This window comes from Capricornis sumatraensis, chromosome 23 (assembly GCF_032405125.1).
Source record: "Capricornis sumatraensis isolate serow.1 chromosome 23, serow.2, whole genome shotgun sequence".
Taxonomy (NCBI): Eukaryota; Metazoa; Chordata; class Mammalia; order Artiodactyla; family Bovidae; genus Capricornis; species Capricornis sumatraensis.
In genome coordinates, this window is record NC_091091.1 from 51,647,691 (window position 1) to 51,662,403 (window position 14,713).

Below are 14,713 nucleotides of genomic sequence, written 5' to 3' on the forward strand. Positions count from 1 at the left end.
CACCACTGTCTCTCCTCAACCCGCCTCTCCTCTCCCCACACACCCCATCTCTACCCTCTTCACATCCGCCTCTCCCCTCCTCACACCCGCCTCTCCCCTCCGCACACCCGCCTCTCCCCTCCTCACACACCCCGCCTCTCCCCTCCGCACACCCGCCTCTCCCCTCCGCACACACCCCACCTCTCCTCTCCTCACACACCCGCCTCTCCCCTCCTCACACCCGCCTCTCCCCTCCTCACACCCGCCTCTCCCCTCCGCACACACCCCGCCTCTCCTCTCCTCACACCCGCCTCTCCCCTCCTCACACCCGCCTCTCCCCTCCTCTCACACCCCGCCTCTCGCCTCCTCACACCCGCCTCTCCCCTCCACACACACCCCGCCTCTTCTCTCCTCACACCTGCCTCTCCCCACACACCCCGCCTCTCCTCTCCTCACACCCGCCTCTCCCCTCCTCACACACCCCGCCTCTCCTCTCCTCACACCTGCCTCTCCCCACACACCCCACCTCTCCTCTCCTCACACCCGCCTCTCCCCTCCTCTCACACCCCGCCTCTCCCCTCCTCACACCCGCCTCTCCCCTCCTCTCACACCCCGCCTCTCCCCTCCTCACACACCCCGCCTCTCCTCTCCTCACACCTGCCTCTCCCCACACACCCCGCCTCTCCTCTCCTCACACCCGCCTCTCCCCTCCTCACACCCACCTCTCCCCTCCTCTCACACCCCGCCTCTCCCCTCCTCACACCCGCCTCTCCCCTCCTCTCACACCCCGCCTCTCCCCTCCTCACACACCCCGCCTCTCCTCTCCTCTCCCCTCCTCACACACCCGCCTCTCATCTCCTCTCACACCCCGCCTCTCCCGTCCTCACACCTGCCTCTCCCCTCCTCACACCCGCCTCTCCCCTCCTCTCACACCCCGCCTCTCCCCTCCTCACACACCCCGCCTCTCCCCTCCTCTCCCCTCCTCACACCCGCCTCTCATCTCCTCACACCCCGCCTCTCCCCTCCTCATACCTGCCTCTCCCCTCCTCACACACCGCCTCTCCCCTCCTCACACACCCGCCTCTCCCCTCCTCACACCTGCCTCTCCCCTAACACCCCGCCTCTCCTCTCCTCACACCCGCCTCTCCCCTCCTCTCACACCCCGCCTCTCCCCTCCTCACACCCGCCTCTCCCCTCCTCACACACCCGCCTCTCATCTCCTCTCACACCCGCCTCTCCCCTCCTCACACCCGCCTCTCCCCTCCTCACACACCCGCCTCTCATCTCCTCACACCCCGCCTCTCCCCTCCTCACACCTGCCTCTCCCCTCCTCACACACCGCCTCTCCCCTCCTCACACACCCGCCTCTCCCCTCCTCACACCTGCCTCTCCCCTCCTCACACACCGCCTCTCCCCTCCTCACACACCCCGCCTCTCCTCTCCTCACACCTGCCTCTCCCCACACACCCCGCCTCTCCCCTCCTCACACCCGCCTCTCCCCTCCTCACACACCCCGCCTCTCCTCTCCTCACACCTGCCTCTCCCCACACACCCCGCCTCTCCCCTCCTCACACCCGCCTCTCCCCTCCTCACACACCCCGCCTCTCCTCTCCTCACACCTGCCTCTCCCCACACACCCCGCCTCTCCTCTCCTCACACCCGCCTCTCCCCTCCTCACACACCTGCCTCTCCCCTCCTCACACACCCGCCTCTCCCCTCCTCACACCTGCCTCTCCCCTCACACACCCGCCTCTCCCCTCCTCACACACCCGCCTCTCCCCTCCTCACACACCCGCCTCTCCCCTCCTCACACCTGCCTCTCCCCTCACACACCCGCCTCTCCCCTCCTCACACACCCGCCTCTCCTCTCCTCACACCTGCCTCTCCCCTCCTCACACACCCCGCCTCTCCTCTCCTCACACCTGCCTCTCCCCACACACCCCGCCTCTCCTCTCCTCACACCCGCCTCTCCCCTCCTCACACACCTGCCTCTCCCCTCCTCACACACCCGCCTCTCCCCTCCTCACACCTGCCTCTCCCCTCACACACCCGCCTCTCCCCTCCTCACACACCCGCCTCTCCCCTCCTCACACACCCGCCTCTCCCCTCCTCACACCTGCCTCTCCCCTCACACACCCGCCTCTCCCCTCCTCACACACCCGCCTCTCCTCTCCTCACACCTGCCTCTCCCCTCCTCACACACCCCGCCTCTCCTCTCCTCACACCTGCCTCTCCTCACACACCCGCTTCTCCCCTCCTCACACACCCCGCCTCTCCCCTCCCCGCCGCCTCCTGCCGGGTCTCCCGCCTCCGCCTCCTCCCCGGCCTCCCGCCTCCGTCTTCACCCGGGGTAGTTGCCCCTTTGAAGCCCCCGCCGGCTTCGGGGCGTCCTCAGCGCTCCTACCGCGCGCGGAGCTGCCCTCAGGCCCCTTGGTTTCAGCTCCTCTTCATCCTTTCCTTTTCAACTTGATTAAAACCAGCGCAGAAACCGACGGCAGGGGGCGGGGTCATGGGCGGGGGGGCGGAGCCTACGCTCTGGTGAAGCCCCGCCCTGCCCCGCCCTTTCCTGTCCCGGTCCCCTTTGTGCAGGAGGCGGGGGCGAGGTCACGGCCGAGGGGGCGGAGCCTACGCTCAGCGCCGAGGGGAAGCCCCGCCCCGCCCCGCCCGGTCCCGGGCCCCTTGCGCGGGCCCGCGGAGACACCGCCGGGCTCTTTCAGCGAGGCCGTGCGTGGCCAGCCGTCCTGAGCCCACAAAACGACCAGGTGTGTCTCCCAGGTACTGTTTGATTGTTTTTAGTGTTTGTAGAAAGAATGAGACGGAGAAGGAGAGAAAATTCGGACAGGTTTAGGGGACAGGCCACAAAAGCCCCACCCCGGTCGTCCTGGACCGAGGGCCTCAGAGGCGGTGCTGGGCCCTCCTGGAGGGGGTGGTGTGAAGGACCCCGTGGCACTTGTCCCTGGGAGCTCGAGCTGATGGCGCGGGCGGGGGTGGTGGTGGAGTAGTGCCCTTGGGGGTCAGCTCCGGTTCCCTCAGCCCCCAGCTCTGCCCACAGCGGTGAGGGCCTGGCCAGCAGACGTGGGGGTGGTAGTCTGAGGAGGGCACCTTCCGTTTGCACGCGTCTTCCTGGGGCGTCTGTTCTCTATCTGGAACAATCAGCTCTTCATGCAAGGGCGCAGAGCTCGGGTGTAAACTGGCTTCATTTGCTCATTCACTCATTCATTAAAGAAATAGATGTGGCCATTTTTCCAGCTGTACCCAGGCCCTGGAATGTAGCCCTAGGGAGCCAGGGAAGAACTTTGGAGAGAAACTCCTTGGGCCCTGTCCCAGCTCAGGCCTAAGCCTGGCTCCCCAACTCCCGTCCCCTGGGCCTTGAAGATTCCTCCCCCTCTCCTCGGGTGGCCTCCCCTCCAGGGACACCACACACCCTCGCACATACACACATACACGGACACCCCCACACCCACCTGTGGCTCCCAGAGCCCAGAGACCTGCACTGGGGGGGCTGGACCCACTACGCTAGCCCCGCTCTCAGCCGGGCTGCCGGGCCCAGGGTCCCCGGGGACACCCTCAGACTGGGGCCCTCTGGACTCCTGCTGGCCTCCACCTTGTGATGAGGCCCAGACACCAGGTCTGGAAGGGCTCCTGCGAAATCTGGGACCGTGAGTGCAGAGACCTCACCTGGCCGGGGCCTCTGTGGCTGAACCTCAGTCTGACCAGGGGAAGGCGCGGGGCAGCCGTGGACATGCCCCGAGCTGACCAGCAGCTTCACCTCCCCTGGTCTCAGCTGGGACTGTGGCTCTCAGGCTCCCGGCTCCCCACCCGTGTGCTGCACCCCTGGGAAGCAGGCCCACACCCAGGACCGGGCTCTCCCTGGCCCCGAGGCCCCACAGTCCCTCGCGGGCTCTGCTGTGGGTGCAGCCCTGCCCCGTGCCCCCCGCCCTGCAAGGCCTCAGTCTATCTCTTCTAAAATCACACTCAGGCTCCTCCTTGCCCCGTGGGTTCCTTCCCCCTCATCTGCCTGAGGTGCCTCAGCACACAGACTGGCAGGAAGGCAGGAAGCTGCTGCCAGAAGGACCCCCCACTGGCTGCCCAGGAAGAAGTTCCAGAAGGGGTGAGGGAGTTGGGCCAGCATCCTGTTGTTGCCTTGAAAACAGAGAGGAACTGAGTGGCTGGCTGGCTGCCGAGGCGTGAGCTCTCAAGATCAAGCAAGGGGGAGGCAGGGTTCCATGTGTGTGGACACATGTCTCCCCCACCACCCCAGCCTGCTGTGCAGAGTTGGGGGCCTGCCCTCCCTCTGGGCTCTGGGCAGTGGGCCCGGCCGGCTTGAGGCTCTCTGTGTCCCCAGCCAGGCACAGCTGAGCACAGAGCCGGCCACCAGCACCATTTCCAACCCTGGTCAGAGGCCCTTCCGCCTGCCCTCGCCTGAGGCTGCCGTCCGAGCTAGACCCTTCCTGGGGTTGTGGGCAGGCCCTGGCTAGGGAAGTGGGGACTGCAGGCCACACTTGAGGCCTTCCCTGGGCCTGGAGCTGCACCTGGGGGTGGGCATAGTCCAGGTGTGGACACGGTTGACCCAGGGCAGAGGAGCCCGTCATGTGGGAAGCTGACCTGAGCTTGGTTCTCCCACCCTCTCATCCCTCCCAAATACGTCTGCTGCTTGGCAGGCTGGACACACGGGTGCCCACTGTGTCCACCTCCTGACCTTGCCGAGCAGGGCCAGTGAGCTGGGACACAGCACCTGCAGGGGAGGGTTGAGACTCCAGGGGGGCCTTACTCAGAGGCTCCCCTGAGATCTGGAAGCCAAGAGGGAGAGGGTGAGCAGAGGCGATGGAGGCGGGTGTGGCTGGAGCCCCGGGGCTGACCCAGGGGCCTGCAAGGAGAGGGGCCCCGGGAGCTCAGTGGAGACCACTGGGGACCCCGCTGGCCAGCAGGGCCCACTCCCCCTGGCAGCATCCGCGCGTGTCCAGACGCCGATCAGAGGTTCAGACAGCAGCTGGCTGAGGTCTTCCAGTCCAGCCTTGATGGGAAGGGAGGAGGGAGCAGCCCTGCCCGTCCCCGAGAGCGCTGGGAGCGCGAGGCTGGGACCGCAAAGTGTTGACTCCCTCCCCGCTCCTCCAGGTCAAGGGTGCTGAGAGCAGAGCAGGACCCCAGCCCAGCTGGGCGGGAGTCCTCTGGGCTGTGCTCCCAGGAGAGCACCGAGCCCCCCAGGGCGCCCCCCGAGGGGCTCCGGCCTGGAGCATCCGTCCTGCACAGTCAGCATCTGTGGTCAGCGCCGCGGTCTAGCGGAAGTGCTGCTGGGGCTCCGAAGAGAGCCCGGAGGTCACAGCTCCGTTCCCTTGTGTGCAGTGCTCTGGTCCCCCTGGGCTTTCTCGAACTCTCTCCTGCCGATGTGACATCTCAGGTTTTTAAGTGGAAAGGTGGCTCAGACGGGAAAGAGCTCGCCTGCGATGCGGGAGACCTGGGTCCGATCTGTGGGTTGGGAAGACCCCCTGGAGAAGGGCATGGCAACCCACTCCAGTATTCTTGCCTGGAGAATGCCATGGGCAGAGGAACCTGATGGGCTATCGTCCTCGGGGTCGCAAAGAGCAGACAAGACTGGAGTGACTTAGTGCCTCTTTGATTTAGCTTGTGTTTCTTCCTCGGGTATGAGGCTGACTAGCGGTGTATTTCAAGTGATCAGGCGTGTCCAATGGCCCAGATCAGAGAGGAGCATTTGGGGGCCGGCTTCCCCAGGTGAGAGGGAGACGTCCAGGCCCCGAGGGACACAGGTGGCCCTCCCTGGTCACTGGGCGGCACTGGTGAAGGGAGTGAGGGTTTCAAGAAGCCACAGCAGAGTGTGGCCGCCCGGCCCCGCCCCCGGGGAGGTTCCTGGAGGAGAGCAGCTGTTTGGGGAGGGTCACTGGCAGCTGGGAACTTCCCTGGGAGCTGGCAGCCAGCCCCAGTTATCAAGTTTGCTCCCCCGCTAACCCCAGCCTGGCCTGCCCTCCTGAGAAGGGTCACCCCGGCCCTTCCCTTCGCTACTTCCAGCGGGAGGGCTCAGCCCAGCCTCCAGAGAGCTCCTGGCCCCGCCAGGGCCTCTCACTCGCCTGGCTCCACCAACAATTGGATTCCATGGGAGCCCTGGCCGTCCTGCCTCCGCGACCAGCCTGTGCCTCTGCCCAGCAGCAGCTGCACTGGCCACTTCCCCTGAAACCTCCTCCTTCCTCAGTTTGCTTCCTCCTTCACTTTCCTGCTGTTCATCAGATTTAGCAGAGATGTCTCAGAAAGCCTCGGCTGCAGAAGTCCTTCCCTCTGGGGCAGACCTGCCCCGGCTGCTCCCAGGCCCCCTCTGAGGACGGGCGTGGGGAGCGGGCAGCGTGGGCAGCACATTGGAGGCCCTTGGTGCCCAGGAAGCACAGCGGCAGCCTCTGCCTCCCAGACGCCTGGAGCTGCGGGGGAGCACCCTCCCCCCCTTGGAGGTGAGAGGAGGTGGCGGGGAGGGATGGGGGGCGTCCCGAGTGCCTGGCTTCCCCAGGGTGTCCCTCTGAGCCTCAGCGCCCCCTCCCCTGGTTCTCAGCTGCCCGGCCCACTCGGGATGCAGGGGCCCTGTGGCAGGGGCAGAGGGGGCTAGACCACAGGGTCTTCCCGAGCTGACCTGGCCCTCGTGACCCCACCCTGCTCCCCCAAGGGGGGAGGGTCCAAGCCGGAGGACCCAGAGGCCGTGAGGTCACAGCCTGCCTTGGGCCTGCGGGGTTGAGGGCTGCTTGTTGGGACCTGCACGGGGCTGAGGGCGCGCGAGGACGCCTGCAGGACGTGCTTTTGGGGACAAGCAGGCAGACCCGTGAGGGCGGCCCAGGCTCAGCTCTGGCTCCTGGACGGGCGCGGCGGGGCCTCAGTGGGAGGAGGCGTGCAGAGCAGAGGCAGGCCAGGGCCCTGAACACGTGACCCCTCCCGGGGCACCACTGGCGGCGACCACACAGCCCCAGCGCCCTCCCACAGCCCCGGAGGCCGGAGGCTGCAGGCCTCGGCTTCCAGCATGTTTCCCTGAGGCCCACTCCTGGTTGCTGGACACCGGGTCTCCGTGCAGGGGTGGGTGGGGACAGCAGGAACTCCACGGGGTCTCCTTCAGAAGGACACTGACCCCCGCCTGGGGCTCCACCGGTGGCCTTGTCACATCCCCAGAGCCCCACCTCCTGAGACCATCACCACGGGGTTAGGATCTCAGCACAGGAAGTCTGGGAGGGCACAGACATCCAGGCCCCCATGCCGCTGGACACCTGAGCCACAGGGGACTGAAGGTGTGGCCTCCGCGAGCCCTTCTGGAGCCAGATGTCCTGTGCATGTCCCCAGAGGCCCTGAGTGGGCGCCGCAGAGGGCAGACCCCCAGGGTGTGCCGGAGCAGGGTCCCGGTCACTGGGGTTCGGTGGAGACCCGAAGGCGGGCCCCAGAGTGGGAGGGGCTCAGGGCCCCCCGGGAGGCTGTGTCCTCGGGCTGGGTGAGGGGCGCCTGTGACTTCCTCTGGTGGGTCCCGAGTGGGGAGGGGGAAGGCGGGCCGTCACTGACCACACCTGGCAGGTTTGGGCGGTTGGTGTCTTCCCGGGCTGACCGCTGCCGGCTGCGTCTGCGGCTGCACCTCTGCAGAGGGTCGGCCGTTGTCCGTCTCCACCTCCTGCAGCCTAAGGGCGCTTCTCTTCTCAGGGACCAGAGGCAGACCCGGGACAGCACGCATGGGTTCCTGCGCCGGGGAGGAAGGCGGGGCCCCGGGCATCCCCCCGCTGAGGCCCGGCGACCAGTTCCACCTGTTTGTGAGCTACAGCAGCGTGGACGCCGTGTGGACCCACGGGCTCACCGGCCGCCTGGAGGCCGAGCTCCCGGGGCTGAGGGTGTGCCTGCACGAGCGGGACTTCACGCCCGGCAGGAACGTGCTGGAGAACATGGCGGGCTGCATCCAGCAGAGCCAGAAGGTGCTGCTGGTGCTGAGTGAGGACTTTGTGCAGAGCCGCTGGTGCCTCCTGGAGGCCGACCTGTCGCTCGTGGGCTCCTGCCTGGAGAGGAAGCCGGTCCTGCCCGTCCTGCTGCGGCCCTGCCGGGTCCCGCTGCATCTCAGCCATCTGACCTACCTGGAGGCCACGGACGGCCGCTTCTTCCAGAAGCTGGTGCAGCTCCTGTGCACCCCCAACCAGCGCCTGGCGCGCCCCCCGGCCCTGCGCTCGGCCCCCGCCCTCTACAGCGGGAAGGCCCTGCTGACCCTGGACTGCATCAACAGGGACAGCCTGCCCTCGTGGGAGGTGGGCAGCTTCAGCACGCTGGCCGTGCCGGACGCCCTGAAGGAAGTGCTGGAGGACCCCGAGCTGTACAAGCGAGCCATGGGCCTCGTGAACGGCGTGCGCTCGCCGCGCTGCTTCCTGCGTCACCTGGGCTGCAGGGTCATCCTCGCCGTAGCCCTCCTGCTCCTTGCTGTGGTTTCGCTGTTCTTACCCTTGATCTTGGGGCTGCATGAGCTCCAGCCAGCTCAGCGGCTCCTCGTGATCAGCGCCAATGTATTTTTCTGCCCCTTTTTCATGATCTTAAGCGTCAACACCCTGTGCTGGCTCCGAAGGTCTTCCAGGAGGACCCTGCGGGAGCTGGCGTGCCGCGTCGGGGAGGCCAACCTGCTGCTGGCGCCGCACTCTGTGCTCGTGGGCTGCGAGACCAAGAACAAGCTGTACTTCGTGTACGTGGTGCTGGGCGACTGCAAGCGGGCCTTCCTGGGCGCCCCCGAGGGCGAGGCCGCGTTCCAGGAGGCCATCCTGCGGTTCTCGTCCAGCTACGCCTGCTGCCTGGCCCATGCGCACTTCCCCCACTGGGAGGAGGCCGCGGGGGCCCCGGGCCACCTGGAGGTGGGCCTCTGCTTCTGCCAGTTTGTGTCCCTGCAGCTGAGGAGACTCGGGGCGGTCGGGGTGAACCCCGTGTGACGGTCTGAGGGCAGAGGCAGGGCCCCTTGCTGGACACCCGGCCACCCCTGGGGGTCCCTGAGGACCGGGCTGCCCTGAGCATTGAAGGCAGATTGAAGGGAGGAGGAGAAGGGGAAGACAGGATGAGATGGTTGGATGGCATCACTGTCTCAACGGAGATGAGCTGGAGTAAACTCCGGGTGTTGGTGATGGACAGGGAAGCCTCGAGAGCTGCCATCCACGGGGACACAAAGAGTCGGATCCGACTGAGTGACTGAACTGACTGAGGAGGGCCTGCAAGCAGCCTGTGGGGTTCCTCCTCTCTGTCAAAGCAGGCGGGCAATGCGGACTGTGCGTGTTTGAGGATGTTGTGTTTGGAAACAAAAGATAGAATGTAACAAGCTAGCATCTAATTTAATCCTGGTCTGAAAGCCTGTTTATTTAGACCAAGCAGCTGAGCGAACGCTCTAGCAGTGGGTCTGACCACCAGGTCCTAGCGCAGGGCGCCTGTCAAGCCAGGGCTTGAGTCAGGAGGGAACGAGGGTCGGGCACCCCCAGACTGCCCGAGCAGAGTCCAGGTGGGTCGGGGTGACGGGCTCATCATGTGGGAAGCTCACGGGCATGGAGGGAGCTCCTCCCCTGGAATGGCACAGGCTCCGGGCAGCCACCCTGGTCCCCGACCCTGACCCATACCTGCGGCCTCATGCAGCTGGAGCCCGGCCATCGCAGGGCCTCTGTGAGGTGGGCCAGCAGAGGACTGGGCCTCGACCGGAACTAGAGGGTTCTTTACTTCCCTGGTGGCCAAGCCTGGGCTGGGGTCCCACTGTGTGTGCCCCTCAGCCCGGCACTGAGTCACTGGACCCTCTCTGGGGCACATGTGAAATCCTGGAGGAGCTCGTCCCTCCTGGAGCCGGTGGCGAGGAGCCTGGCATGCCAGGGTTCCCTGCAGGACTGGAGGTCCCTGTGCTTTGAGGGGTGGGGAGGCATGTGACGGGTCAGGGGCAGCAGCAGGACCCTCAACCGAGGCCCGAAAGGGTCTGAGGCAAAGCTGAGGGATGTCCCAGCTTGAGAGCTCCTAGGGTGCAGGCACTCCCTGCCATGTGAGCCTCGGAGAACGACTCCTTGGGCCCTGTCCCAGCTCAGGCCTAAGCCTGGCTCCCCAGCTCCCGTCCCCTGGGCCTTGCAGCTTCCTCCCCTTCTCCTCGGGGGCCTCCCCTCCAGCCACACCACACACCCTCGCACATACACACATACACGGACTCCCCCACACCCACCTGTGGCTCCCAGAGCCCAGAGACCTGCACTGGGGGGGCTGGACCCACCGCGCTGGCCCCGCTCTCAGCCGGGCTGCCGGGCCCAGGGTCCCCGGGCACACCCTCCGACTGGGGCCCTCTGGACCCCTCTGGCCTCCACCTTGTGATGAGGCCCAGACACCAGGTCTGGAGGGGCTCCTGCGAAATCTGGGGCCATGAGTGCAGAGACCTCACCTGGCCGGGGCCTCTGTGGGTGAACCTCAGTCTGACTAGGGGAAGGCGCGGAGCAGCCGTGGACACACCCCGAGCTGACCAGCAGCTTCGCCTCCCCCGGTCTCAGCTGGGACTGTGGCTCTCAGACTCCCGGCTCCCCACCCGTGTGCTGCACCCCTGGGAAGCAGGCCCACACCCAGGACCAGGCGCTCCCTGGCCCCGAGGCCCCACAGTCCCTCCCGGGCTCTGCTGTGGGCGCAGCCCTGCCCCGTGCCCCCCGCCCTGCAAGGCCTCAGTCTGTCTTTCTAAAATCACACTCAGGCTCCTCCTTGCCCCATGGGTTCCTTCCCCCTCATCTGCCTGAGGTGCCTCAGCACACAGACTGGCAGGAAGGCAGGAAGCTGCTGCCAGAAGGACCCCCCACTGGCTGCCCAGGAAGAAGTTCCAGAAGGGGTGAGGGAGTTGGGCCAGCATCCTGTTGTTGCCTTGAAAACAGAGAGGAACTGAGTGGCTGGCTGGCTGCCGAGGCGTGAGCTCTCAAGATCAAGCAAGGGGGAGGCAGGGTTCCATGTGTGTGGCCACATGTCTCCCCCACCACCCCAGCCTGCTGTGCGGAGTTGGGGGCCTGCCCCCCCTCTGGGCTCTGGGCAGTGGGCCCGGCCTGCTTGAGGCTGTCTGTGCCCCCGGCCAGCCACAGCTGAGCACAGAGCCGGCCACCAGCACCATTTCCAACGCCGGTCAGAGGCCCTTCCGCCTGCCCTCGCCTGAGGCTGCCGTCCGAGCTAGACCCTTCCTGGGGTTGTGGGCAGGCCCTGGCCATGGGAGTGGGGACTGCAGGCCGCACTTGAGGCCTTCCCTGGGCCTGGAGCTGCACCTGGGGGTGGGGATAGTCCAGGTGTGGACACAGTTGACCCAGGGTAGAGGAGCCCATCGTGTGGGAAGCTGACCTGAGCTTGGTTCTCCCACCCTCTTGTCCATCCCAAATACGTCTGCTGCTTGGCAGGTTGGACACACGGGTGCCCACTGTGTCCACCTCCTGACCTTGCCGAGCAGGGCCAGTGAGCTGGGACACAGCACCTGTGATGGGGGCTGCGGGGGAGGGTTGAGACTCCAGGGGGGCCTTACTCAGAGGCTCCCCTGAGATCTGGAAGCGAGGAGGGAGAGGGTGAGCAGAGGCGATGGAGGCGGGTGTGGCTGGAGCCCCGGGGCTGACCCAGGGGCCTGCAGGGTGAGGGAGCCGGTGTGGCACAGGGAGGGTCCCCCGGAGGAGACTGGCCAGGGTACGAGGGCCCAAAAGTGGAGGCTCTGGGCCAGGGCCAGTGTGAGCAAAGGCACCGGGCAGAGGGGCCCTGACCTCGGGGGCCCCGCGACAGGCTCTGCTGCAGCCTCTCCCTGGCCCGTAGGACCTGGAGCCCCTGCTCGGGCTGATGGGGGAGCAGCGTGGCCAGGACGTGGCGATGGATGCTACCCAGAGGGGGCACGTCCTGTAAGCTCCGAGCTCTCTGAATGGCCTTGGTCTCAGAACATTCCAGGGGGACATGGGCCCCCCCACCCCTGAGGGTCCCAACACCTGGCCTCTCAGATGCTCAAGGCAAGGTCGCCTTTGGGCCTCACGTGGAGAAGGAAGCTCAAGGAGCAGCGGAGGCTCCTGCTGCCTTCCAGGGACGGCTCCGCCCCCCGACTCTACTGGTCCTCTGTCCCTGGCAAAGTCTCAGCACGAGTCCACCGCACCAACTCCAGGCCGGAGCTGACTTCCAGGCTACAAGGTGGCACCACAGTCCACCCTGGCTGCGCCTGACCCGCCCGAGGGTCCACTCAGTGCCCAGGCTGTCGGTGCCAGCGAGCGTGAGCCCCGGGCGTAGAGCCGGGCACACGGTTGCCCTTTCATGCCAGACTCCTGGTGGCAGCACTGGGAGCCGGGGCCAGGGCTGGGGGCAGGGCCCGAGGCCCCGCTGTGGGCACACATGCACACGTATGTGCGTGCACCCACAGGTGTGCACGCCCGTGGCCCTGTGTCTCCTGATGGCAGCGGCATTCCTGCCCTGTAGTGCCAAGCCATGGCAGACAGGCAGAAAGCAGGGCAGTCTGTCACCTCAAAAGGCTGAGATCTTTCATCCTGAATTAGCACATTTGTGCAACAAGAAAGGGAAAACATTTAAATGAGCCATTCCACGGAATGGTCTCTCACAGGGCGTGTGGGAAATCACAGCCACTTTTGGACCGTGTGTGGGGGCAGGTAGGCCCTGCCGTAGCCAGCCCTGGGGGCTCTATGGGGCTCATGGGGCTTGGCCCCCACCCTTTCCTGTGCAGACCCCGCCGTCGGGGAAGGACAGCATCAAGGGTGGGGGTGCTAGGCCTGGAGGAGTGGTCCCTCGAGAGGGCCCCCGGTTTCCAAGGTGTTGAGGGCCCCCAGGATGGTCGACCTCCAACACAGCCCCCCACTCCAGGGGCCGCGTGACGCCGGCCTGCTGCTCCAGGGTACCAGGACCCCCACCCACCTTTCTGCAGCCTGGATCCAGGCCTGCCCGGGGTCACACTGCCTGCTCTGGCCTCTCAGCCTCACCACCAGCACCAGTGGCTAGAGGCTGGGGGGCACCCGGGAGTGGGGTCTTCAGGGTGGAAGCAGAAGGAAAGGACCCCCAGTGCCCAGGACAGCACCCCGACCCCCACTCTGGGCAGGTGAGGGACCTTTGTGGGCAGATGCCCTGGGAAGCGCTTCCGCTGGGCCTGGGGCTAGCTCTCAGTGAGGTGACAGGCAGGGGGGCACCGAGGCTTTGCTCAGTGCTGGGAGCCCCTCACAAGGCTGCTGGTCACCAGTCCGGCATGCCACTGCTGGGGTGCCCCCCGCAGACTCTGCAGAGGCCCCCACCTTGGCCCCGAGGTTTCCCATGAGACAAAAGAGGAAGGCAGTCACATCCTGTGACCCCCTTATCCCAGCTCAGGCCTGGACTCAGCAGGCGTGACCTGGGACTCAGTGATCAGCTCCCCAGGCCCCATAGGACCCTCCAGGGCCTTTTAGGACCCCTGATGTTCCCTAAGGTTTTCTAGGCCCCTCCACTGACCCTCCACCTGGCTGAACTCTGCCCTGTGGGTCAGGTGAGCCTTACCAGGGATGGTTGGGATGAACCAGAGCTGTCCTTGCCATAATCTTCACCCAAGGAGACAGGGAGGTGGGGTTCAGCCTGAGGACAGCAGAGGGCTGTCCTGCACCTGCTCTGGGTGTCCTGGGCACTGTGTTGAGGCCATGAACTGGGGTCCTCTCCCCAGAGGCCCATCCCAGGGGGGAGACTTGGCTGGGGCCTGGAGGCATCAGGCGAAGCTGGGGCAGAGGGCAGATTCCAGCTCTTTCTAGACGATCCCTACGGGTCTTAGGGTCCAGCCGTAGCTGAGAGACGTCTTGGCCAAAAAGACAGCTGGGCTGGCTGGCGCTGCGGGGGTCCACACAGGTGACTGGGCTGCTGTGAGGACAAGCCACAGTGGGGGTGGGGGGTCCCCTGCAGGATGCCCTTGGCTGAGGCGGTGTGCAAAAGGCACCCTGGAGCTGGGAGCTGGCAGGGTGACCCTAGGGGCTTGGGAAGCCTGGCTCCAGAGAGAGTGGCCCATGTGCCCGGGCGGACCCTGCTCCAGCACCCCAACTTGGGGGGCTTGCCCGGGTCCTAGTTTTACAGACAAGAAGACTGAGTTTCAGGGTGCTGGCCCCAGAGACTGCGAAGCTCCACACCACCATGGCAAGGCTGTAGTCAACTCCTGCTGGCCCAGGTCCCTGCCACATGGTGCTGGCTGTGGGGCGACTGGCAGGAAATCCGAGGGGGGGTATCCCACCTGCGGATGTGGCCACCGGCCGGCAGGTTTGGGAGGCCCGTTCCGAAGGGAGTCCCTGTCCAACACCCGAGGCCGCTGACCCTCTGCCAACCCCTACCCTCTGCCCCAGCTGGGGAAGGAGGATGTGTGTGTGTGTGTGGGCGTGTGTGTGTGTGTGTGTGGAGGGAGCTGCATTGTTGACGCCTGGAGGGGAGGTGGGAGTGCGTGTGTGCACACTGTTGGCATGTGAACGTGTGCCTGTGTACATGCGACTATGTACCCTTGGGCTCTGCATCCAAGGAGTCAACCAATTCCCCATCAGAAAAAAAAAAAAAAAAATCCAGAACGTTCCAAAGAGCAAAACTTGAATTTGTCAAGCTGGCAACTATCTACAAAGTATTCACATGGTATTGGGTATTATAAGGAATCTAGAGATGATTTAAAGTAAGCGAGAGGATGTGTGTAGCTTACATGCCAATATTACACCATTTTCTGTAAAGGACTTGAGCATCCCTGAATTTTGGTGCCCACAGACTTCACTATCTGTGGGGGGGTCCT

General features: G+C 65.7%; 1 protein-coding gene across 1 annotated transcript; it reads left to right on the plus strand.

Moving 5' to 3' along the window:
• The first annotated feature begins 2,668 nt into the window (after positions 1-2,668).
• LOC138070383 (uncharacterized) lies at positions 2,669-9,238 on the plus strand. Its single transcript, XM_068961589.1, has 3 exons — positions 2,669-2,754; positions 6,220-6,434; positions 7,654-9,238. The coding sequence occupies exon 3, from the start codon at positions 7,683-7,685 to the stop codon at positions 8,907-8,909; it is 1,227 nt and encodes a 408-aa protein (XP_068817690.1). The 5' UTR covers positions 2,669-2,754; positions 6,220-6,434; positions 7,654-7,682; the 3' UTR covers positions 8,910-9,238.
• The last annotated feature ends 5,475 nt before the right edge of the window (positions 9,239-14,713 follow it).